This window comes from Hippichthys cyanospilos, chromosome 5, assembly GCF_059441005.1.
Source record: "Hippichthys cyanospilos isolate Australia breed blue-spotted pipefish chromosome 5, RoL_Hcya_1.0, whole genome shotgun sequence".
In the NCBI taxonomy this organism is placed as follows: domain Eukaryota; kingdom Metazoa; phylum Chordata; class Actinopteri; order Syngnathiformes; family Syngnathidae; genus Hippichthys; species Hippichthys cyanospilos.
The window spans coordinates 1,121,444-1,147,306 of NC_142373.1; the positions used below are offsets into that span (position 1 = coordinate 1,121,444).

Genomic DNA, 25,863 nt, shown 5'->3' on the forward strand with positions numbered 1-25,863 from the left:
TTTTCATTCCCGCGTAGATCGAGCATTCATGTCAACACATGGGAATAAGCATTAAAAACGATTCTTATGGAGTTTTAAAAAAAAAAAAGTTGTACTTATTGTATGCGGCATAAGGAAGGGGCTCAGATGCCTACATTTTTCCTTTGCTTTAGGATCACTGTCCACTCACAAGGTTCACAGATATACTTTTTTATTTTTTGCAGAAAAAAAAATACTGGTTGTCAGGTTGAGAACCAAATAATTTTAAAACCATCCAGCATCATGATCTTCATAAGCTCTTTTTAATGAAAGCGAGCTTCATCGTTAGCTTTCGCTTTGCTTTGACGTGACTGCGGTGAGCAAAAAGTGACCTGACTGTTGCCATCCGTCAGGATGTGGTAAACTCCCACGCGGGCCTGGCTTTCCTGAAGGAGGCGTCGGACTTCCACTCCAGATACATCACCACGGTACCGTGCCGCGAAACATCACACGTACGTTGCCTTGACGTCGTCGTTGAGCGTGTCCATTCTTCCAGGTGATCCAAAGGATATTTTACACAGTCAACCGATCGTGGAATGGAAAAATGAGTTGTTGCGAACTCCGAAAAAGTAACTTTCTTCAGGTAGGTCGACGCGCGGATGCTCCGCCGGAATGCGCGTCCTTCTTGATGTTTGCTTGTTTGTACTGATATCTCCCCGCTTGGTCAGAACGTGGCGCTGCTAGAGCAGGAAGAAGACGTGAACCAGCTGACAGAGTTCTTTTCCTACGAGCACTTCTACGTCATCTACTGCAAGTTCTGGGAGCTGGACACCGACCACGACCTGTACATCGACGCCAAGGACATGGCGCAGCACAACGACCAAGGTGCGCGTGCCACGCACAAGATGGCCGCTCCGCAATCGCGTCCAAATACTGACGCCGTGCGGTTGCTCGTTCACAGCCATTTCCCAAAAGATGATTGAGAGAATATTCTCAGGAGCAGTCACGAGGTAAGGGATTCATCCTCACTTGCATGGGAAATACACTGGATTTTAGTCCTCGGAAGCACTTTTTCTCTCAATCGATTTAGCCAAAATTTTTGTGAAATGGTCATTGTTTTCCATGTAGGCGTGCATAACTATGATATGAAAAAACTTTTCATCCACAAGAGCAGTTTTGCATTATACGTCAATGTTTTTCTTAAATATGATATCTTTTTCATTTAATGATCTCATTAAATTGTTCCATGTTGCCATATGAGATGAGAGTTTTGCAATTGCAATTTCATTGTTGGGAAATATACTTTTTCATATAATATCAGGATTTTATTCTTTGAGTATCTGACAGTATTTGCGTGTTATTATTTTATTTCACCACTTCAGTCACATAATATCAGGATTTTATTCTTTGAGTATCTGACAGTATTTGCGTGTCATTATTTTATTTCACCACTTCAGTCATCAGTTTTTTTTCTCATCTCATCTTTTTAGCAATTTAACCATATGTTATTGTTATGAAATGACATTCTTTTTGCCACATTGTAACATTGTTGTCATCAAGATTAAAATTGTATGTAAAGTGGTGTTTTTCTCATAAGAGCCTGACAGCTTGTTATAAGACAACAAAATCTGACTTTGCTGCTATTTGTGGTGTGGAGGGACCGGCGCGTGTTCAAGGAAGGCCGCTTGAGTTACGCCGACTTCGTGTGGTTCCTCCTCTCCGAAGAGGACAAGAAGACGGAGACCAGGTATGTGCTCCCCACGTGTCGGCTTTGGAAAGGGGAGTGTTTGGCCTTGACCCGTGTGCACTCCCAGTATAGAGTACTGGTTCCGCTGTATGGACCTGGACGGCGACGGCGTGCTGAGCATGTACGAGATGGAATACTTCTATGAAGAGCAGTGTCAGAAGCTGGAGAGCATGGCCATCGAACCGCTGCCCTTTGAGGACTGCCTCTGCCAGATGCTGGACCTCGTCAAGCCTCGGGTCGAAGGTGGGTCCCCGGGCTCGATTGACAACCGCTCGGCAGCTGGTGGTGCCATCCGAACGCGCGCGCGCATGCGGGGTACACACGAGGCGCTTCCGCGGGAATTTGAGCCGTCATTTGGCACGTAATAGGACACCCAGCGTTTAAGGACTGCGGCGAATTCGGACAACACGGAACAGTGGGAAATTGCTCCCAAATTTGATTTCAAATGAAAATAAAAGACTTGAGGTCGAAACGTCTAGCCCAGGGGCCAAATGCGGCTCATGTTCAAATTTCCATCGGCCCGCAGCCCCTGGCATCAAATGAAACATGTTTGGCCCTTCAGCCTTCGCTAGTCAGCTATTTCATATTCCGCCGAAAGGTGGCAGCAGACCTGTGGCCCAGCTGTCGGGTGCTTGGTGAGCGCTGAGAAGCACAGTGCCAACTCTTCCTGTTTTTAAGGAGCTAGTTCTCCATCAAGAGCCACTGCCACATAGGGCTGTAATGATAATTAATTGCCACAATAAGATATGCAATATGTATAAAAACTCGCAATTTTAAAGTTCATTGAAAAACAAGCACCATATTGTGCTGCATACATAATAACATTAGTGACAAAGAAATTGGCCAGTCACTCGCTGCTATTGGCTCAGTGGCGCAAAGCATCATGGTCTATGTACTTCACAATGCTGTGATCAGATGAATTGGGCGAAAAGTGGCTTTTTATTTGACAAACTGCTTAACAATTGTAACGTGACTGCAATGATATTCGAGCAAATTTAAGCCTTTGAGCACCAAACCGTTTATATAGTATGCACTTATCTCTAACCATTATAAAGCTGTAAACCTTTTCAAATAATGGTATTAGTATAAGAAAAAAATCAAAAACTCTGGCACCTAGATGGTAAATACAGTGGTACCGCTGCTGACATAATCAATTTGTTTCGGAAGTCATTTGGTCATGTGAATTTTTCAATGTAAATAGCCTCATTCGTTCCGAGCCCCGAAGAAATGCTCCTAAATTAATAATATTATTGGGGAAAGACATTTTTGGCCTTTTGTATTCGGAATTTTTCTCCGTAATGAGACTATGTTTTTCCCAAGAGGCGTTTTGTAACCTGTAGTTTTTCTTAACGAGAGACATTTATAAGTAGCGGTACCGCTGTATGGCAGTATCGCCATTACTGTTGCAACCCGACTGCCAACCCGCAAACTACAACAAAGTGAGGAAAATTTAGAGCAACTGGAAGCTGTGGTCGGTTTTACCTCGCCCGATCTGGCCCTCTTTGCAAAACATTCGGACACCCCCGCTCAGGACCGCAAGAACCCTGTCATAAAAGGGACATTTATTTTGCTGAAAGACCAGCGCGTGTGCGTTTGACACCGATGTCAATGATGATGATGCCAGGCAAGATCACGCTGAAGGACCTGAAGAGGTGCAAACTGTCGCACATCTTCTTTGACACCTTCTTCAACATCGAGAAATACCTGGACCACGAGCAGCGGGACCCCTTCTCCGTCATCAGGGTGAGCGTCATCACACGCCAAGCCCTCTCCGAGTCCCGCTAACCATCCGCCTTTGACAGGAAGTGGAGCCGGAGGGACAGGAAGTGTCCGATTGGGAGCGATACGCCGCCGAGGAGTACGATATCCTTGTGGCCGAAGAGGCCGCCGGGAATCACTGCGATGATGTGTAAGAGCTCGCTTGGCTGTATGGTTCAGTGGTGATATACCCCCTGTGAAATAGCTTTTCAACCGAGTACCCCAGTGCAAAGTATTTGGGGAAAAACACTGCCATCGGCGTTTATTAAAAGATAGACCCTTTTAAACTTCATTTGTACTGGTCCAAAAAAAATAATCAAACTAAAGTGTCCTCTTTTGAGTCATAGAAGGAATCGGTTATCAAAAGGAATTAACTAATTATTACTCAATACCCCCCCCCCCCCCCCCCCCCCCCCCCAAAAAAAAAAAATCAATATAAAGTGTCCTGTTTGGGGGTCACAATAGAGATCTGTTCACAAAAATAAATCATTAGCTCGATCATTTATAAATATTTGTCCACAAAAAGTAATCAACATTAAGTGTCAGACCTAACAGAAGAAATAATTATAAAAACTAAAGAAATAATTATGAATAAATATTGTCCACAGAGCAATATTAAACAAAGTGTCCTGTACAGTACAGATCTCCTCAAAAAAGACATCATTAACTTCATTATTGATAAATAACCCCCCCCCAAATAATCAACATTAAATTCAAACCTGTTCTCAAAAGAAATAATTATGAATATATATTTGTCCACAGAAAAACATTCAACTTAAAGTGTCCTGTTTTGGGATCATAGCAGAAATGTGTTCACAAAAATAAACCATTAATTTGACAGGTAACGAGAGGTGGCCCCTAAGTTGACTCGAACCATTCTATTATGGGGGACCTTTTAAAAAATAATGAAATTGAATAAACTACTGAACATAAAATATGCTTTCTGAATTTATATTTTCCCGAATCAATTGATGCAATGGTTATTTTTAAAGGATTTTTGCATGTTTTATTTAAAATCTCGAGGTGAGGTTCCTTCAAGTACCCCCATTTGAGAGCCACGGTATTAGTCTGTGCTCATGTCGCAACATTGCCAGTTAAATGACCTACATAGGCAGGACTAAAACCATCCAAAAATAAACACTTATTATTATGACTAAATCCTTGTTTTAAAAAAAAAAAAAATCTAACTGCAAGTATCAGGCGTTTTCAACCTTTATGCTTCATAGCGTCCTAAAACTGGTGTAATATGGACACGAATTTTGCATACAGCTATCACATTTGATCATGTATATATTTAAACCTGAGCGGAATCCGTCGACATTATCAGCTGATGGATGGTCAGCTGACGGTTGATAAGTTTATTGTGTGGAACTTTAGGACGACCACTAAGCTCTGAAGACAGACCGTCTCCCGGCAGGTAAGACCAGCACGGTACGAGAAAGAACCAAACGTTCTCCTCCTTCCTTTTCTCTGGACCGGTCTGATCCTAAAACCACCCTGACCACATGGGACCCAAACCTGGATTTTGTTTTTAAAGCTTCTCTTGCACTTTGGCACATTTGTGTTCTTCTCCTTTGTCTTCTCCAGGCACACGCTCACATTTTCCCTAATCGTCAACATTGTGCAAAAGGATTGCTTCCGATTTTGGCTTCTTGTCGCGAGGAGACTAAGTCATATAAATCGTTTTTCTAATGAAGAAATATTGAGTATCAAATCCTAAATTCAAATATGAAAAGCTATACGTAAACAGTTCAATAAACTGGATTTTCCAACTGTGATTGAAATACGAGTCAGAGAATCGAGTTTGACTCTCAGTTCACACACTGTTAACCGTCTCAATTTTGTGGCGCTTCTGATCGGAATTTCAGAAGTGTCCTACTTCGATGGAGTAGCGCCACCTGTTGCTTTGGCATGCACAAGACAGCTTGTAATGTGGTCTGTTTTTTTCTTTGTTTTTTGTTTTTTTACAGTTAAAAATGTCCACGTGGAACAAAGACTGCCCTCCTTTGGCAGCAGAATTGCATTGCATGGCATGAATTTTTGTGTGTGTGTGTGTGTGTTAAGGTACGAAGCCCCCCTGAGCCCCTTGGAAGCGCGCGTCTCGGCCGACCTCGGTGTGACGAAAAGGCACTTCTTCCAGATTCCTTCGCCGCACTGCACCCTGGACCTGGACGACTACGAGTACGAGGACGACTTTGAATGAGCCAGCTCCCTGCCCCTGACAAAAAAAGGCTTTATTTTTCTCACAAGCAACTTACTGGCCGCCAAATGCAGCTCCTTCTTGGCACTTTAGACTTTTTACACTTTAGACCCAATGAAGAAGTTGCAACGACATCACAAACTTGACTCCACCTCTGTCTTGTCCGTTGGCTCACTTTACATTCCAGTGATCATACCGGAACCGTCTCTTCAACAAATGGTCTCATCGGACATTGCGTGTGCGTGCGTGTAGATGTGTAAGTGTGCGTGAGATGGGTCTTGTAATTTATTAGATGAATTTATAAATATATATAGGAATGTGTAAATATTGTTTGCGGTGATATAAATAATTTGGACAAGTTTGAAAGACTGAGTTTTCTATGTAATAAAGTTAATAAAAGCACAGTCGTTAACTGCAGACAAGGGATTTTTTTTTATTATTGACATAAAATGTCATTAAATGTTAATGCACTAAAAAAGAACTTTTTTTCAGCCTTGGAGGGGTTCACATAAACATAATAGACAGAAATACCAAAAAGTACATAGTCTGCATACAGAACGCACCCCTATCATTAAAATAGTTTTTCAGATGAGAATTTGTGACAAAACAACATTGTACCCCAGTGATGCAATTGTGAATTTTGATTGATTTCTTGGTTTTTAGGAGAAAGGCAAGACCACACATGAAAAAGGAAATTCTTTTTCACCCGGAGAACTTAAGCATTAGAAGGGAAATTTTATGAAACAAACTTGAGAGAAGTCAACAATGTATTGCAAGAATAACATTGCATGTTTTCTGTAAATGTAATTTCTAAAAGGGACATTTTTAATGACAAGTATGAAGTCATTTGGTGAGGAAACGGGTACTATTCAAAAAGTTTTTTGTTTGTTTTTTTAAAGTCCCAGTTTAGTTACAAGAATAAAGACGTAATTCTTGGGAGGAAGTTGTACAAAAAAAGCATACATTCGTAATATGAGAATCACTTTTCAGGAAAGGGGCTTTTACAAAAGCAATTTTAGAAGTCAGAATTGCAAAAAGGAAAGTAAAGAAAACTCATTTTAAAGCCTCATTTTTCAAGTAGAAAATTGTAACCACTACTCCTTTTTTACGACTTGAAATTTACAATTCACAAAAAGCTATTTTACAACAAATATTCATTTCCCGCCCCCAAAAACAATATATTGCTATTATATCTGTCCTGCATGGCACTAATACACTTGCATGTCCTTAAAATTGTCATAAATAGGAATAAACTTATTGTGGACATTTATCTAGGAACATATGGTAATTGCACCCCCCCGGAAAGCAAAAAAATAGCATACAGTCCACATCCTGGAGAGTTTGTAGCTATTCGGGAGCTACTGGATAGGAAAATGTTAAATACAGCAAATACTACACCACTACTGTAGAACGACAAAAAGAGCAGTGTTCCCTTGGGAGTTGGAGCGAGCGTACCAAAACCTTGTCACACTTCAACTTCGACAGCATCTTCATTGTCGTCATTATCGAGTGCCTCGGTGTTGAGTGCTCCTTGAGTCGGGGATCTTTTTAAGACGGGTTCAAATGGGCGTGCGCTCTTATTGCTGTGTATCAGAAGAGACAACAGATGAGCTTCAAATGGTGAGAAAAGTCAACAGGAAAAAGGGACAAAATCCACACCTGGCACCCAATCTCGGACCTTTTCCCACTTGGGGCTCAGCGGAACCCAGTGGTCCTAAGGACTTGGTACCTGGAAGAGAGCCATACGGTTTTATTCTTCTCCGATCATCTCAAAACGCGTCCAGACACACACACCTTCCATTTTGCTCTTGGAGCGTCCGGGCGGCTTCCTGTCCGAGCTACCGTGGGAGGCGGAGTCCTCTCCGTCAGCCAATAGGGAGCTGCGATAGTAGAGCAGCGGTTGCCAGCGTTCCTCCTTGAGATCCGTCACGTGATCTGAGGTGTGCTTCTGCAAATAGGCTAACCTGCGTGTGCGTACACGTGCCATATAATACATAATATATATATATACACATAATATATAAGACAATATTCCTCCAATGAAATCACAACGTATACAGTCTCTACTTTATTATTTGCTCGATTATGGAATGTAGTCTGCTCTTGACTGACATTACATCAGATACAGAAGCACTGTGTGCTACCTAATGAGTTATAAATTAAATATTATTGGGATATTTAAAAAAAAAAAAAAAAACAAGACCTATTGTTTATAATACAACACAGACCAAAGGTGAATGCCTGGTAATGGCCTAGAGGATGACCTCTACTCAATTGTAAATCTCTTCGAAGCAGCCGAAGGATTTTACCTGCGCTGAGCAGTTGCATGATGAAACTAGATGGTAATGCTAGCCTGAACGCTACTGTAGTGTTCCACCTTCTGTCACTGAAGCTATCAGCAACTTATTTTGGCACAGGATGACAAAAAAGCCCAACTATAGCTCAATGAAACTTTTTAACTTACTTCAACTACTTGACACAAGAAGGCAGCAAAGTGCCACTTTTGTCTTAAATGAAACACCTGAGTTTACTTCAACCTAGTTTCTTGGCACAATACGGTGGCTACTACTGTCTATTATAAATAGCACTTTTGTGATTTAGTGCGGCAGCACTCACACTGTCTTCTTGTCTGGTTTGAGTAGCTTGCTGGAGAACTCGGCCAAGATGGTCAAGTAGAACAAAAACGTCGGTGTGGAACTTTCAAAGTCCCGGAAGACAAATTCAATGCCGCTCCTGCGAAAAATAATGCGCGCACTTTGGTCAGTGAGCCGAACGGCGCAGTCACGCAAGACAGGTCACCGACCTGTGGATGAGGACGAGGCACTCGCGAAACTTGACGAGGTCCCCGAAAGTGAGGGCGAAGCGCCTGGCCAGTTCCTTGATGCCGGTGAAGGTCTGGACTCCCTGTTGGACGAGAGGCGATCCTTCAGCCTCTCCGCCCTTCAGACGCACAAACAGCTAGCCAGAAGATAAGATCGAATGAGAAAAGGCGTCTCGGCTAATTCATAAGCGCTGTTTATGAAAAAGTGCTTACCCGCTGTAAAGAGAGCACCATGGTATGAGTGCTCTCGAGCTTATCAATGAACCTCGTCCTGTGCATGGTCTCCTTGATGATGTCGCCTAGGTCGTTCTGATACTGAAGGAAAACAACAAAAAGTCTCAAGTCTCCAATATGAGCAGAAACGAAATGACAAGATACCTTCACATAGAAGCTAAAGATGTCCGCCGCCATGCTCATCTCCAGCACGCCATGGAGGATAAGCTTGCAGTAGGCAGCCAGCATGTTTCTTCTTTTGTGAAGCTCCTCCATCTTTTCCTCCTCGGAGTGTCGGCAGGCTGAGTGGGACAAAGTCAAGGAGAAGTTAGCGTGGGTAGCAAAAAGAACAAATAACTTATACTTGTGTTTAAAAAGAAACAAAAAATCTGGCAAAATTAGACAGTTCCTATATTTGAGTTACAATAAAAACATACTGACTGAAATGTGACAATCAAGTGGTCCCAAATATATAAAGAGGTCAAGAACAGCTATCAAAGTCATTCCAGTTCATAAAGCATCCTCCATCTCATAAACATGAGTGAGAAAATACCAATATGTGAAAAAGCTTTTATCTGGGCAAAAGGTGCTTAAATTATAAACCATAATGTTTTGATTAACTGGCTTCCTTAATGTTTTGATTAACTGGCTTCCTCCCACACTCCAAAAACATGCATGGCAGGTGAATTGGACATACTAAATTGTCCTTGGGTGTGATTGGGTGCGTGAATGCTTGTTCATCTTTGTGTGCCCTGCGATTGGCCAGCAACCAGTTCAGGGTGCCCCCCGCCTACTGCACGAAGCTAGCTGGGATAGGCACCAGCAAGCCTGCGACCCTTCTGAGGATAAGCGGCTCTAGAAAATGGATGGGTGGATGCATGTTGAGTTGTTGTCTCTATTTCCAACATCTCAATCACTCAAACTTCACAGCTACTTCCATCATCATCCGCGGAGTTTGGAAAATGTCATAAAACAGCCAGGATTTTTCTAGACCTCCTAAGTGCCCAAGGCACGAGTGTCAAACTAATTCCCGGGGGCCATACATGACTCGCCACATAATTTTATGTGGCCTGAGAAATGCTAATTATAACTTCTTTTTTCCAGCCAAAATACTACATTTGCAAGTTATCTTCAACTTTTACATATTTGGGGGGAAACAACAAGCATTTTTTTTGTTACCAACACCCCTTTTGAACAGTATTAGCGGCCTCTGATTTCAAAATATGCAAACTATATATGAGTTTGAAACCCCTGGCCTAAGGCAAGAATGACCAAAAGGAAGGTGATTGAGATGTCAATGATGTGTACCAATGATGTGTACCAATATGAGCTATCCCTACTAGCAATCAGCTAGCAATAGTTAGTAAAGGGCCCATTTTCGCTAAATTGTCCAGAACAGTGCCATCGTTTGATTGCCACCTCAAGTTATAGTCCGGGCTGCCTGCCATGTTGCAGACTCTCTGCTCGCAAGAGTATTTGAACTTTATGCTTCCCGTCACTTGCGAGGACAGGCTACAATGGAGCAGGCCTCGGCAGGTGCAACATCAAAGGTAACGCACGACGGCATGTGGCTTCAATCGGCGCCGAGGCCGCCAAAATGAGGAGGTGAGCCAGAGTTGAGCGACTTTTTCTCACGGAAAAAGGGATTGGAGCCACTTGATGCTTTGGCCTCGCCGTGATCTCCCACACAAGAACAAGTGTCCATAAAAGCCAAAGCGTTAGCAGGCTAATCCCATAAAACAACAGCTTTTTAGAAGTAATAATGCCCTTGGTGCATTGCTTTGAACATTGAAAAGCTTCACGACGGACCTCTTATTGGCTCGCCTGCACTCTCCACCATATTTGGATGTGATAGTTCATACAGTGAAGTACAGTTATTAAAAACCAGCGTAGGAATTTAACACCTCCTTTTTAGATTTACAACATGCCAAAGTGGTTTTCTTCATCTTAAAATAGACACAGCCATATACAACACATTCTCTAGATGCATGACCCTCTCCTCATCAAAAATTAAACATGGTTTCACTCAACATGTACAGTTGTGCAGGAATGCGTTACACTATTTAATAGCTCCAACATTATTAAAAGACAGAGCGAGGCTGCCACCTGGTGTGCAAAATGGGCTCTACACCCTTTAAATGCAAAAGTATTATTATTGTAGTTTGCTTTTAATATTACTTATAGAAGTGGAATAGATATTTGCATTCATGGGAAGAGGGGTCAATTGGAAAAAATAGCTTTTTACATATTCAATTATAAAACTTGAGAAAACAAACCATCCAAAATCACTATCCATAACGGACTTTCCAAATTTAAAGTAACTTCTGACCGACGTGACTAGGTTGAAAAAATGCTTGCTTATTTCCAACTCAAATGATCTTGCAAATATTCTTGAACACACCAATAAGTTATTCATAAAGTCTAGAATGATTAACCAAATTTTAATATGTATATACAATTTCTATTGTCATTACACGCATTAGCTAATTAACATTGGTTTCTATTGCCTGCCATGTGATGATTTCGCGTTACGATCCCAACTGTGGAACAGATTAATTTCGTATAGTGGGGGCCCACTGTATTTATAAATATTATTTATATGCATATTTTGAAATATTGTGCACGTGTAATAACGACAGTTCCTTTCGAATATTGACATAAATATAAAGCAATAGTATGGAGGATCTTAGGCCCCCTTTTGAGCATTTGATTATTATTATTACCATTATAATTATTTTTGTTTAAACATGCTCATAACAAAGTCAATCAATCAAATCTGATAAAAGGATAATAATAATAATAATAATAATAAGGGGCAGTGGTGCATGGGGGAAAAAAAAAAACAAGCAAAACAACACTAACCGTGCAGTAAATATCTATGAATTATCCAACTGTCTTACCTTTGCCTTCGTGGTCACAGTCAGGCCCAACAAAAACATTCTTGCACACAAAGCTCAACAGCGCCATCTGCAGTTTGGGTGTGGGCGAGTAGGGCAAGGGGCCCCAGGAAGTAGGATGCCACATCTGTTGCTGGTAGGAGTGAGCGGTCAGTACGTCGCACACACCCAGGAATGCCTGAGAGAGAAAAGGGGAAAATCACCGGACGTTGAGTGAGGAGTTGAGGATCACTCCTAGTAAGAATGACACCTTTTACCTGCTGCCTGACGCTGTTGTCTGGGTGGGAGAGACAACAAAGACTTGCCTCACTGAGTACACGCAATTGAAGTCTCTGGGACACAGCCTTGTCCTAATAAAACACACAAAAATAACTGTATTTGTGACTACTGGTAACAACATATAAACATGCAGTATCATAATATCTAACTTTACTTAGAACACAAATATTCATTTGCAATGTAATGAGATATGTGTTGTGTTTGTATGCATTGGTGTACTGAGTCGTTTTTAAAATGTTGAATATTTAGCTGAACACGCTCTCCTATCTGTGAAAGCAACATCAAATTGACATTTATAGTTTATTTCAACACTTTCATTTATTCTCTGTCTATAGTATAAGCAGCTACAGAAAATGAATGGTTGGATATACTTTGCAAAAACTTACTCTTGAAGTCAGAATGTCGCTGCTTGTACTCAGTGACCAGAAAACACAGTAACACAGACATTGTAACACTTCTTTTAACACCTGTGAGAAATGATATAAATGTATTATTAGTTGTTTTTTTTAATCAATATAAACAGACCCTTTAAAATCGTTATATCTTAAAATTTTAAAGCAAACTTCTGATCACCTGAGGGGGTGGCCCCTCCTGCCACCCTTCTACCGGCAGGAGAGGAGAGAGCAGGTCAAACAGATTCCAGACAGACAGATCGTGACAGCTGTCGGAACATATAAGCAATGTCAGTGGAAGACCATGACGAGGACTTTCGAATGATCTCCATCTCTACATTCATTTTGAACAACTTACTTGTGGAAAGCACTGACTTTCTTCAGTGTGACAATAAGGTCTACAGTTTGTTCCGCATCAGCCAAGAGGGTGGGCCCCTGTAGAACAGAACAGAATGATTTGCATGGAAGCAATGCCTGTAGATCAAAAAGATTTTGAGTTAGGTTTAAAAAAAAAAAAAAAAACAATAACAACACACATATACACAAAAATAACAACATGGTTTGTATTACAGGATTTGTACAACAGTTATTTTTCCCCATGAGGTAGGATGAAATAAATAAATAAATAAATAAATAAATAAATAAATAAAAAGGTCCCTCCTGATCTGTAACATTACAAATACATACAAAACACTAGGTCAGAAGAAAGCCAATAAAATTGATAATGTTCTTGTTTAAACTGGGAAAGACAAGATACTTTCATGGAGCAGTTATAAGGGTTCAACCAACATGACTAAAGTCCTTACAGTTCTAACATTATATTAAAATAATGGGTACAGTACAAACAGAAAAAAAACAAGCATCACCTGTTTACTGGTTTGACTAAAAAAAAAAGGGTTCTGTTTTTGACAAGAATGAATCAAATAGGAAATTCACATCAGATATTTTTATGGACCAAATCATGCCAGAGCAAAAATTTTCAAGATAAGCTTAAATTGGTGGCTGCTGGAACTCCCGATGTAATATTTGACTCCAGTGACTAAAAACACACTAGATCAGCAACCCTTTAAAAAATTAACTCAGCTCTTGTTCTGCTAATATGACAGACATCCTTGGGGTTTGAAAACTATAGTACTTATATTGGAACATTATGGCTGGCCAAGCTCTAAACATTGATTCATGATTTGATGTTTGCTCCATCAAACATGCAAGTCAAGTCAAGTGAAAGTGTTTATTGTCATGTGCGGTATAGAAACAAGGACATATGGCATGAAATAAATTGGGTTCTTCTTTTACCAATAATATTACATGAAATGAATAACTTGTCAGGCCCCAAATCATTATTGATATTGAATGAAAGCTAATAAAATAGAGGTTGATGAAGCTTCGAATAGAAACAAGAACCTTGTGATCAGCTTAACCCCAAAAGGTCAGAGAAACTGGGCTGGACTGCCTTTAGATACAAAAAGGTTCTTATTCGTTGAGTTGTTAGCATTGATGGAAGCTCACCATGTGGGAGTCTGTGAGCAGGTTTTTTAGGTGGTCTACCCAGCCCTGGACCATGGAATCTCTGATGGAACGGGCCACAGAGCCCCAGGGGGTCTCCTCTCTACACAGACTGAGGAATGTGCGGGACGCCGCCTCCAGGACGGCTGCATCTGAATAGACCTCCAGAATGGCTTGAATTTCCGCCAACAGCTTGGAGATCAACTGAGGAGAGACAAGTCAGCTCTCAGAATAAACGTTTGTTTCATTTCTGATATGCTCCCCTCACACGCAATGGCAAAAACTCTTTAATTGAAATTCCATCTTGACCATCTGTCTAATTGCAAACTGACAACACCCATGAAGAATCATGGAAATGGCCAATATGACCATGAACATGAAGATTTTCTTTACAATAATAGATTCTTTGTATGAACACGGCATTCTGGTTATTGTTGTTGTTGTAGAATATGAATGAAACAACCAAATCCACCCATTTTTATCAATTTCAGGTGGAAGCCTTTTTGTCTATTGGCTGAAAATGACATTACAGTTGCTCAGGTAACGACTAATCACGGCTCACCTGTTCTCTGAGTTTGGTTCTGTGATAATCACAACTTGAGCCATGATTCTTCATGGTTGTTACCTGAGCCTTGAGTACATGTGATGTTATATTCAGCTGACAGTAAATAGAAAAAAAAAAAAAAAACGGTGGATTTTGCCTCTCAATTCATATTCCAGAATTGATTCATCAGAATGCTGTGACTGACCTACTGTAACATTGTTGTGAACATGCATGTCTTGTCTATCCCTTTAAATCAAAATGAGCAACTTCCTCTGTGTTTTCAGACATTTGTTGCTGAAACATGTGTATCTTTATTATGATAGAAACACTTAGCAAATTTGAAGTTGCTACGTGAAGCAGCCTTTCGGGTTGAATTGACAACTAATGTTTTAATAATAAATACGATTTCCCTCAATCCTGTTGACTGGCAGACAAAGCGAAGCAGGTGTAAACATCATTAAACATCCTCTTTCAACTTCATGAATACATGAAGCATAGTGTGCCGGAATGCTGACCTGTGTGTTTTGGGCCTCGGGGCTCTCTGGCAGAAAGTACTGAGGAATCCTCATCAAGGAGGCAACAATATCCCAGCGACCTGAAAACTTAAAAGTGGCGAAAGGTGTCATTCAAATATAATGACATGGTAAATTGACAATGATGATTGGCAGGCAGGCATACCTTGGACAGTAAGTGAGGAAGCACCTCGAGGAAATGCTGCGTGAACTTTGCGCAGTCATCAACCTGAACTTTTTTCTCTCTGGAACTCAAGATCTGGTAGCAAAGGCACATCCGCACATTGATATCCACTTAATGGTATGGCCTGATGTCTTGCTATGAATTATTGAGTAAATCACAGAAAAAGTTCAGTATGTTTTAATATCATGTGTTCTAAGAGGACATCTAAAAGAACTTTCGCCCACTTCTTACTTAGTGCCGTGAAAGTATTTGCCCCCCTTCCGATTTCTGCGGTTTTGCATGTTTACAACTCACAAAGGTTTCCTTTCATCAAACCAGTGATTATCAATTATTTTTTGCAAAGCCCCCCCCCCCCGACTCGCTGTGATGACAATAATTGAGATTATTATCTATGAAAAATGTATAAGCACATCAAAAGATGTATCTTTTTCAACATTAACAAAAAAAACTATTTAAATCAGCTTTTAGCAAATGTTAATTTGACTTTTTACAGGGTTGATACAGGTTACAGTTTATTCCGAATCTGAAAAAATAGCTTAAAGGCAAATTGCCTGAAATTTAAAAAAAAAATGTCAATCTGATTAAAACTAGAAACAGGTAAAGAGCAGAATTTCTTTTTCTGACAATCCCAGCAAGTTGTCCTGGTTCTGAAGAAGCAAAACAGCCCCAGACCATCACACTAGCCTCCATTCACCTTCTTCTCATTTTTTTTTAAATACAGTGGGCCCCCGGTTTACGAACTCCTTCTTTTATGAGCTTTTCGATTTACGAGCATAGACCGCTGCATTTTTTGTCCCCCTCTTACGCACAAACCTTTCGGCTTACGAACAATCCGACATGCCAGTCAATGTGTTCGTACAATTATTTTCGCTTTGCTGCATCAACGAAATCAAATGTTCACGCTTGTCACGGTAACGCTGAACGCTATTGCTCTTACAATGTCACAGTCACTGTCTCAGTCACAGAGTCAGTCACGGAGATGCCGATATGCTATTGGTCGATTAAGGTCACAGTCCCGGTCTCACTCACGGAGATGCGGATATGCTATTGGCCGGCGTCACGTCAATCACAGAAATGCAGATATGCTATTGGCCGAACGCCTTTATCTAGCTTGATAGCACAGCTGGTCGGGATGGACGGAAGGAGAGAAAATGAGTGAAAAACGGAAGGAAGGAATGTTGTGAAGACTTTGCAAACTTTATCTGTTAGACATGGCTTCTAAAATTGCAAGTGGCGGTAAAGGAAAAAGTAAGAGGATGATGACAATAGAAACCAAGCAGGAGATAGTAAAAAAATACGAAGGAGGCGCACGCATAGTTAACCTTGCTCGTAAGTATGGCCGTAACCGCTCGGCAATCTTCTAAGGGCAAGACTTTCCTTGCTGGGGGACGGACTTCGGTCGACAACAAAATGGAGAGGCTTCTTCTATTATGGATTAAAGAGAAGGAAATCGCCGGTGATATGTTCTAGTTTGAGAAAAGTTCTTGTTTAAGAAAATAAATCAATAAATTCTGCAGGTTGGTCTCTGCTCCCCTCCGCCTCCACCCAGCTCAAGTCACGTCGCCCGAAAGGTAAATTCCTTTGTATATTTATGTTAATTTATTTAACTGTACAGTAGATTATGTTACTAATTTTTAATATGTGTATAAAGTCGTGATGTTTTTACCTAAGGTTTTTGCACGCGTTGCACGCATTCACTAATTAACATAGGTTTGGATTGCCCGTCATACGAGCAATTCGAGTTACGAGCGTAGCCACTGAATGGATTAAGTTCGTAAAACAGGGGCCCACTGTATATCTCTCACCAATATGTTTTTTCAGTTTAACTTGATATGAGCATTGTAATCAATTCGAACGACTTCAATTTTACTTTGGTAATGTGGTTATTTATGTCATTCTTTTTAACATAAAAACATTTTTACTTTAAGTACTGATTTATAGTTCCTTGTTTTTAGCCTCTTACTATAGTCAATTTGAGTAATGTTTAATCTGAATTATTTATACTTGAAAGGTACCATACAAATGTATTCATTGATTGATCAAATGAATGATTGACAGCTTCAGATGAAATCCCCAAAGATTTAAAGTCCCCCATGAATTGTTAATCTTGTTAGCTACTGTATACTGCATACCTTTCCCTACTACACAGTTAATTTGTATTACTTTCATCATCTTGTGCTTTCATCCTTAGGTCATGAAATATTGTGCGTTTTGAGGGAGAGGGAGATCACCAACCTTCTTTGCACCATGCCTCCCAGCGAGCACTGGCCCTTCTGATGCCTGGCGCACAGAGGCTAGCATGATCTCCACTAGTACAGCTTCTTCCTCCACCGTGAATTCTACATAAATTCCACAGTTTGTTGGAAAAAAAAATATAATAAAGACACGCCAAGTCGAATGAAGAAGAAGAAGCAAATCTTGCCAACCTGTACCCAGTGAGGGATTATGAGGGTCTTGCAGCAATAAAGACGTGATGGTGGGCCAGTCCTTCAGCAGGGCTCCACTGCAGTCCCACAGGCTGTCCACGAGGTAAACCACATGGTTGTGCAGCTGTACACGAATGCATTGGCAGAGTCATAAATGTGGATATGAATTGCAGGCATTTGTGTTGAATGAGCATTTCACCTTAGATTTCTGGTAGAATTCCAGCAGGGCCTTGAGTCTAATACACATTTGTTGCTTGTGAGCCTCCTCTTGATTTAGTTCATCGGAATTCTTAGCAGCAGGGTCATCAATGCCGAGAACCCTGAAAGAAGCACAAAACATCTACTTTGTCTTAGCTTAGTTAAAACACAAAAGGTGTTTCTTTTTTGTAAATGTTATATTTTATAAGATGCTTTACTTTTTTTATTTTATATCATTAGCAATCCCCACTACATACATATGGTGTTTACTAAAAGTCCTCAGTATTTCCCCATGAAATATTGTTAAGCAACTCTTGGTCCTTCAAACAATTCAGGTTACTTGCAAGCTTCCCCCAAAACAGCTTACCTGAAGGAGAGAAGTTCCCCAGCTGTGGTTGCAAGGGGGCGCTGTGAGGAGTAAACAAACTGAAAGAGGGGCTCGTAGTCATCTACAGTGAGCACCTCTTGGTGTGTTCTGAAGGGTCAAACACACAGAGGACAGTTGAGCAATTACTATTAAGAAAGACAACGTATGATCGCTGATAAAGGAGTGGTGGCTAACTTGGAGATGAGCAGCAGTAATTTCATGGTTTGCAAAGCTACTTCATTGTCTTTGTCCAATGTCATAGAGATCATACGATCCTGTAAGACAAGCAGAACTGTTGGGTAATGCCATTGATTTCGAACTGACACTTTGACATCGTAAAACCACAACAACAAAATAAAAGATAAAATGCAGTAACCAAATGGATTAATTAGGATTACAATTTAAATGAGGTTGCATGTTCTCACCGTGTGTGTGTGTATGTGTGTGTGTGTGTGTGTGTGTGTGTGTGTGTGTGTGTGTGTGTGTGTGTGGATAGATTTATGGGTACTCCCTCCCAGTGTTAGGATAGTTGATTTTCTTTGCAAACCAGTTCAAAGTTAAGTTAATACATTTAAAAATGAACTAGTTTGCAGAATTCACTTATTGCAGGGGTTTTCTGGTCCCCCAACACCCGCAAAAAACGAGATAACGCTGTACTATAGAATGACATTAATCAATTACTTTTTTTTTATAAGATGCCTCTGTGTGGCTGGTAATAAAAAAAATCTATAATATTAATCCCCAAATATTTCTCATAAATCTACATTTTTTTAAACAGGCTTTGAAAGTTAACTTATTTTTTTCAAGTTTCATCAACTCTTTTTGACAAAAATGATGTGTAAAAACAGTGGCAGAAACGATCTCTCGCATAACCAAATTGTACATTACCTTTCATCATAAGATAGGATAGCAAAACAGGGCATTTTGTTGCAAAAGAAACCCTAAAACATTAAATAACTTATAACTTATGTAAATATCCTAATACCTGCCATGTTTTTATGTATTTCATAAATGTGGAATGACACCACTATTTATTAATCGGAATCACTGGAATTGGAACTATGTGCAATTCTGGATTTAGTCACTCACTGCTACCAGGCTTGTGTTATTGCAAAAACATGGATTTTGACCATGTATTTATCCACTACCATTTTTCCTCCAAATGATTCTGTGTCAGGAGTGTATCTCAAACTAAACAAAAAATGTGCTTACCTTGAAGCGTCTGGTAAAGAGATCCAGTTCAGGCAGAGCAACGGGATCTCTGTATAAATTCTGCAGGCCTAAAACACACTTGAGACGCACATCTGGAATCTGTAGGACAATATCCAAATCAACACATGTTATTCTTAGGATTAGAAAATTGCATTAGCCATTTATGCTGCATTCTATAACTTCTTCACCTTGTCATATGACATCCAGTCCATATATTTCAGGTAAGTGTCATTGAGGAACACAGAGCTATACAACCTCATCCATAGGCTCAACTCCTCCACACAAATGGAACGGATTTCTGGAAGCACGTCACTGTAACACACATGCATACACACAAAAATATATTCTCCTAGTGTGTTTACAGAGAACCGCAAAGCTGCTGTACCGATATCTCTTGAGAAAAACGGCCTTGAAGATGACGTCCATCATGCTTTCAATCTCACTCTTTTTTTCCTGGAGCTGGAAGACAAAAGAGCAGATGTTCTGAGTGCTATTTGTATGCTGGCAAGAGAAGAACACAGGTACTTACCTCCTTCAATTTTTGTAGCGCTCGCTCCACCTGAGCTTTCTGTCTACTTGGCCTCTGGGCCTGCTGCAGTTTTTTAATCTTTTCAACATCCGTGCTCAAATTCACAGCCACGTCCATCAGGCTGCTCAACAGTTTTACCGCTAATCGAAATGATGGAAAAAACAACAAAGAATTAATTATTCCATTTAAACATGCATATTATATCTATATGAACAGTGTTGTTTTTTACTGGATAGCAGTATACAATTGTGCTTTAATTTTATCAATGCACAAAAAAAGACAAAAAAAAAATCCTAAATTAACATTGTGTACATGTTTCAATCTTGATAGCAGTTAGTGAAAATCTCAAGAAAATCATGAGGGACTGTGGCTATCAAATAATTTTAGAATATTCTTTTGATTATTCCCTCAATCAAATAACCTGATAAAAATATTTTGCATGAGAGTGTATGACGAAATTATTTTTCACCGATGATTGATTGTACATAAACACACATTTCATAAAGACATACAAAATCAGAAGAAGATTACATTGGACATTACCTGCTAGTGTACATGTGTGTCGAAATGCTCTTATATGGGAGTCCGAAAGCTCAGAGAGAAGTGAGATGAGAGTGTTAATCAAGTAGCTGTCAAAAATAAGGCTGTGTTGACACTGGCCCACCAGCACAGACACAAAGTCGCACAGCTCAGAGTGGAACCATCTGCCGTAAGGTGCAGGCTGGATCAGAGGGTAATCCAAGCTGTCCTACAGTGCAGGGAAGAAGGAAAGTGTTACATGTGTTTATAAATTTTCACCATGAACAATATTGTCTCCTATTCTAATAAATTATCTTCCATACTGCAATATTAAGGAATTGTCGATTGTAAATTAGAAATGAGGAAATGTCCATTGTAAATTAAAAATGAGGAATTGTCAATTGTAAATTAATAATGAGGAATTGACAATTGTACATTAATAAATGGAGGAAATATTTGAAGTTGTGAAAAAAAATCATACTTCTGTTAGTACTTTTGGTAATAACAAATTGCTTAGTTTACCCGTATAGTATCACTGTGGAAATAAGCTGAAGGTAAGAACACACAATCCTTAATGTCCAAGTCATTGGCAACAAAAGAGGGTCGACCCCAAAATGGAAATGTCCAAATCGGGCCCAATGTGTCAATGTTTTGCATTGGCCACCGCTATTTTCCAGCACTCCCTTAAAAATATGGAAAACACCAGAGCTCCTAAGTTTTCAACTGGAAACCTCTTCATAGAAATTGTGGATGTTTAAGACCGTGTGCTCTTCCAGCTTTTGTGTAATGTACTAAAAATATAAATTCATAAACAAATATATAGTCAGTGTTCATTTAACCTCAGGGAACTGTCGGGTTCCTGGGGCTTGCAATGGGTCCCAACCAAAACATTTGGAGTACCAACAATGATTAATATTTTGATGTAAAAAAAAAAAACTAGGGACAGGAATCTGTGACTGTCTAACAATTCGATTTGATTCCGATTTGGGGTTTCAAATTTGATTCAGAATCTATTTTTAATTCAAAATGATTAAATTGTGTTCACTGAAAACTTATTTCTGCTTCAATCTATAGATGTGCAAAGAAGCATCATACATCTTCAGTCTGCTTAGCAAGATAGAAAAACAAAAGTAAACAATGTCTTTTTTTTTCTCACTAATTTTTGATTTGTAAGGAACATGCATCCCCCCCCAAAAAACTGACATGTGGACAACTGCTACTCATTGACGCTAGCTATAAATTGTATCGCTAATATATTATAAAATAAAATGAAACTTTTTTTTTTAAAGTAGAACAAGATATATTATAATTTTCAAGGAAATTGTAGTACCAAAATATTGTGAAAAACTGTTACCAAAATGAAAAATATTAAAATTTCTCAGTACACTTATTGCAAACGAGATAGGAAAATAAACTTTTTCAACCATTTAAAAGCATTTTGTGATTGATTGATTGATTGATTGATTGATTGATTGATTGATTGATTGATTGATTGTTATCAAAGGAGTTAACACTTGCAGCATCAGTGGGCCAGGTGACGGTGAGAATCCATGGAAAAGCCAGAAACTTCTTGTACTGGAGACCGGCAACCTAAAACAGTTGTACATGTTGTACACTCCTACACGTAGCGGCAAGTTGGGTAATGGATGCAACAGACTGATGCCTTCCAACCTCATCCAAGTCCTCCCCCAATTCGTCCACCATCTTGTCCATGGCCTCACTGTCCCCCTTGGTGTGACACATTTCAGCTGTGACCACACCTGAGGAAAAACAAAACAAAACATTTGGCATCATGCATGAATGCTGAGTGATAATTACTACAGTGTGATGGTTACATGCCTTTGCAACCACAACACTGGATGAAGAAGCTTATTAGGTCAAGAAGGGATGCGTCTCTGTCCACCGCATAGGCCTCCGCCCATCCGCAGATCACCACCTACTCAAAACTAAGTCAGAACCGGCGAAGTACATGTTTTAAAGATACCGGTAAGTCTTACCCGCATGGCGTTGGGACCCATCGTAATGACATCAAACAGAGTGACGCCCTCCGCTTGTGTGCGCTTACGATGGCAGACATTGTCCTTGCTAATGCTGCTACGCTGACTTTTGGCCTTTTTGGTTGTGACGTTTTCCACTTCCTTGTGAGTCCTTTTCCTACGCCTCTGTGGTTTACACCACACACAAACACATTAGGGTAAAAATAACTTATTTGTTTTGTGAACAAAATTTACCTACACAGTAAATATTCATTTGAAATAAATAGTAATGAGATTTAACTAATGGATTAATTCACATAACCTAAAGAACATTTATGCCTTTTTTTTTTTACCTACATTCCCATAAAGATACTTATTTTGTTGTTTGTGAATCAGACGTTGAGTGGCATTCAAGGGCAGCTATCCTCACCAAGGCTCTAAAACCTCATATTTTTAAGATTTATGGAATGTAGCATGAATAAATTACCTCTCTTTTGCGTCTGTTCTCATTGCCAGATTCATCCTCGGAGTTGTTGACAGCTCCTGAGCATCTTGCCACATCCTGGCTTGAGCTTTTACTGCCAAAACAAATGAGAGATTATTCTACATCGATTTAAAATAAATGAGCAAGAAGGAAAAATACTGTCTATTTTTTCTGTAATGTCAATAAAAAAGATACTTCAGCTCAGAGGGTCTGGATGTAGCTGTCGACGCAGGATCTGGTATCATCTTTCTTCAAACAGCACTCACGTTACTTGCTTCACTGGGGATGCTGCTACTGTCTAAAAGTCAGGAAAGGACCATCTTTTAATCATGTTTCCATAGGCCCAACACTGGCCCAAGACTGCCATGAATCCTGAGGCAAAACACTGCATTTCAATGTGTTTATATTCACATTAAAACATGCTAGCATTTTTTCTCTTGGTTCTGTAGTAATTCTGCCTTCCTTCTTAACGGAACTTAGTTTGTTTGAACACTGCCAAGCAATTATTCATTCAAAATGGATGTTCAAACTTTTTTCCACTGAGTGACACACACAAAAAATGAAAGAAAGCGGGGAACTTATTGCATTTCATGTGTATGAAAAGCGCAAAAGCCAATCAAGTGCGGTGTGTGTGTGTGTGTGCTAAAAAATGTAAATATTTAAAATAGAAAATGACACACAGATTTGTTTGTGATGACATATTAGTTTCATACCTATCCATCCATCCATTTTCTATAGCCGCTTATTCTCACTAAAATGTGTGACTTAAAAAAATTGTGTGATAACTTGTAGGGGTGGAGTACTGTATATAGTACAATATGTTCTATGGCAGAGGTGCCCATGTCCAGCCCTCGAGAACCCATATTCAGCCTGTTTTCAGTGTAAACCTCCTCCAACACACATGGGTCAAATGGTCAAAATCATTGTCAGTCTTCTGTAAAGCTTGGTAATTAGCTGATCATTTGAAGAAGGTATGTTTTCAGGAGAGGTGCATGGAAAACAGGCTGGTTACGCACTGGACTTGGGCACCCTGCTCTACGCTTTTTTGATTTTGTACTTAAGGTGAGTTCAATCGAACAACCACTTTTTTGAAGTTTCTGGGTTGCCCTACGCTTTTTTGATTTTGTACTTAAGGTGAGTTCAATCGAACAACCACTTTTTTGAAGTTTCTGGGTTTGCCCAAATTATTGGAGTGTTTTACTTATTTTCTGGACCTCAGTTGTATATTTGTTTACCGATACTACTCACACACCATAAACTCTTGGGAAGTTTAGCGTTAAAAAACAGACACAACCAGATGGATCCTTTATGTCGGTGCATCTCAGTTGTATTTTGCCAAGGCCCCCAGGAAAAAAGAAACTTTTTGTGCCCCACCCCCAACACAAACACTCAATGCGCTTACTATAAATAAGATTATTATCTATAAAAATTGTGAAAGTATAACTAAACCTGTATCCTTTTTAACATTAACAAAATAAAAAGAGTAATATTAATCAATTTTCGACAACTGTTAATTATTTTACAGCGTGTATACAGGATACAGTTTAGTCTAAAACAGAAAAAAATAACCAAATGCATCAATGGGCCTGAAAAAAGATGAAAATTCTTATTTTATTGCAATTACAATTACAAAAATCCCCTGCCAACGTTACTGCATCATGTTTCTGTCAAAAAAATGGATGCAGAAAGGTGAAAATTCTTATTTTATAGGAATTACACTTCACATGACAAAAACGAAGCCTTCGTTCGTGCAGTGGAGTTGTAAGCAAATAATAGTCACGTTGTTGAGCGATATGGGCCCTTATCAGCAATCTCAATGTGGAGAAAGTGTGGCTCGGTGCACTACATTAAAGACGTTTTCCTCTTATTAATAGGTGCTGCATAACTATGCAGGTACTCATAACACTCAAGTTATTCCTGGGTGCATTTATGTACGCTTGCTGCATTTAAGGCTGTATCCTGTATGTACTTCCCTGCTCCCAAGTATATGGCTGACTAAAACTTTTTTCAGAAATTTGGAGGCTTTAATTAGGTAACGAACAATTATCAATAGTGTTAGGTGACAGTTGTGCTGACGATTACAACAACAGATTGAAATGACAAAATTAATCTACCGACAAGGCAAAATCTACTGTTCTGTCGGTCTTAGTCCGTCGTCTTTAAAATGTTTCGGTCGTTGACCAAAACGTAGGGCAGTCACAAACTGCCCATCTCTGCTTACCACAGCCAGGTTGCGATGCGTGTTTGTGTTTGTGTGTGTGTGTGTGTGTGTGTGTGTGTGTGTGTGTGTGTGTGTGTGTGTGTGTGTGTGTGTGTGTGTGTGTGTGTGTTGGGGGGTATGAGTCCTCAATGTATTAAAATAAAATAGTATAACTTTTGTTCATTGACGAGCAGCAAGGTGAATAAACGGATAGACATGACAGGTGCCTCCTGCGAAAAAGATTAAAGCCCCTATAATCGAATAAACTATAAAAAGCACAGTTTAGAAAATGGTTCCACAACGAAGGAGGATAGAAATTGAACGGTGTTTTCACATCACATACAACAATTAGCTAGCTAAATCACTCAGTTACGTGAAATTCGGAAGCCCTAAACCCTAAATATAAAATAAAATTAACCCTAGTGTACTGTACTGTGTATGGAATATACAATATAGACTTAACAAAAGTCAGGGATGTCCGACGAACAAATAATAAAACAGCTGGCCTGCTTACCGTCATTGTAGTTGGCAAGTCTCCGGCGAACATCATTTTATTATTTTGGAGAAAAAAAACGTGTCGAAAACAAATTAATCACAGATTTTTTTTGTATGTTTTTCCTTGTTTTCACCGTTGCCCGAACAGTCATAAACCAGAGCGTTCTTGATTGGCTGAAATACCAAACCAGAATTGTGTAATTGGATTTCCACAAACGTCAATCTCATAGAGTTCTGCCTCCTTACGCGATTGGTCTTTGCTGTGCTGCATTAAATGACATTGCAAACAGTAGTAATATCGGAACTCGATATGTTAGAGCTATATAAACATATCTGAGAGAAAGAGACAGAGAGACAGGGACAGTGTGAATCTCTCTGATGGTCAGTTTGAGAATGAAAGTGGGACACCACTTGACTTGAAAGGGACAATGTGTAATATTTGAACA

General features: G+C 39.7%; 2 protein-coding genes across 5 annotated transcripts in view; one reads left to right on the forward strand and one right to left on the reverse strand.

The window, feature by feature from the left end:
- The window catches only part of LOC148423101 (serine/threonine-protein phosphatase 2A regulatory subunit B'' subunit beta-like), a 33,212-nt gene extending 27,145 nt beyond the window's left edge, over positions 1–6,067 (forward strand). For 2 of the 3 annotated variants that reach the window (XM_088415307.1, XM_088415309.1), the window contains 9 exons: positions 372–446; positions 515–601; positions 687–843; positions 920–968; positions 1,616–1,705; positions 1,773–1,948; positions 3,330–3,448; positions 3,508–3,614; positions 5,528–6,067. In XM_088415307.1, the coding sequence (XP_088271433.1) occupies positions 372–446; positions 515–601; positions 687–843; positions 920–968; positions 1,616–1,705; positions 1,773–1,948; positions 3,330–3,448; positions 3,508–3,614; positions 5,528–5,666 (999 nt within the window). In that variant the 3' untranslated portion in view covers positions 5,667–6,067. Of the gene's footprint in view, positions 1–371; positions 447–514; positions 602–686; positions 844–919; positions 969–1,615; positions 1,706–1,772; positions 1,949–3,329; positions 3,449–3,507; positions 3,615–4,840; positions 4,881–5,527 lie in introns of all 3 variants that reach the window. The other variant, XM_088415308.1, reaches the window with a different exon arrangement.
- Positions 6,068–6,103: 36 nt separating this feature from the next.
- On the reverse strand, positions 6,104–25,559 carry LOC148423102 (cohesin subunit SA-2-like). 2 transcript variants are annotated; one of them, XM_088415306.1, is made up of 32 exons: positions 25,437–25,559; positions 22,918–23,020; positions 22,726–22,816; positions 22,260–22,424; positions 22,102–22,198; positions 21,934–22,022; positions 21,781–21,852; positions 20,287–20,491; positions 19,744–19,883; positions 19,600–19,673; positions 19,403–19,526; positions 19,215–19,313; positions 18,198–18,277; positions 18,003–18,110; positions 17,637–17,757; positions 17,444–17,561; positions 17,247–17,350; positions 14,994–15,086; positions 14,831–14,917; positions 13,775–13,975; positions 12,624–12,700; positions 12,447–12,534; positions 12,260–12,340; positions 11,852–11,944; positions 11,598–11,772; positions 8,863–8,999; positions 8,698–8,799; positions 8,467–8,621; positions 8,280–8,396; positions 7,458–7,627; positions 7,323–7,392; positions 6,104–7,246 (listed from the first exon to the last, which is right to left on the reverse strand). In XM_088415306.1, the coding sequence occupies exons 2-32, from the start codon at positions 22,965–22,967 to the stop codon at positions 7,129–7,131; spliced, it is 3,501 nt and encodes a 1,166-aa protein (XP_088271432.1). In that variant the 5' UTR covers positions 22,968–23,020; positions 25,437–25,559; the 3' UTR covers positions 6,104–7,128. The 2 variants fall into 2 exon arrangements, with proteins under 2 accessions (XP_088271432.1, XP_088271431.1); XM_088415305.1 differs by having other exon boundaries at positions 6,105–7,246; positions 17,438–17,561.
- Positions 25,560–25,863: the final 304 nt, after the last annotated feature.

Bases quoted from the DNA above. Each gene is read 5' to 3' on its own strand.
- LOC148423102 (XM_088415305.1), bottom strand. From the start codon at position 22,967: ATGATACCAGATCCTGCGTCGACAGCTACATCCAGACCCTCTGAGCTG. The intron at 19,527-19,599 runs GTACAGCAGCTT...TGTGTGTTACAG, and splicing joins GTTTTTCTCAAGAGATATCG to TGACGTGCTTCCAGAAATCC. The intron at 17,758-18,002 runs GTAAGCTGTTTT...TGCTTCTTTCAG, and splicing joins GGGGAACTTCTCTCCTTCAG to GGTTCTCGGCATTGATGACC.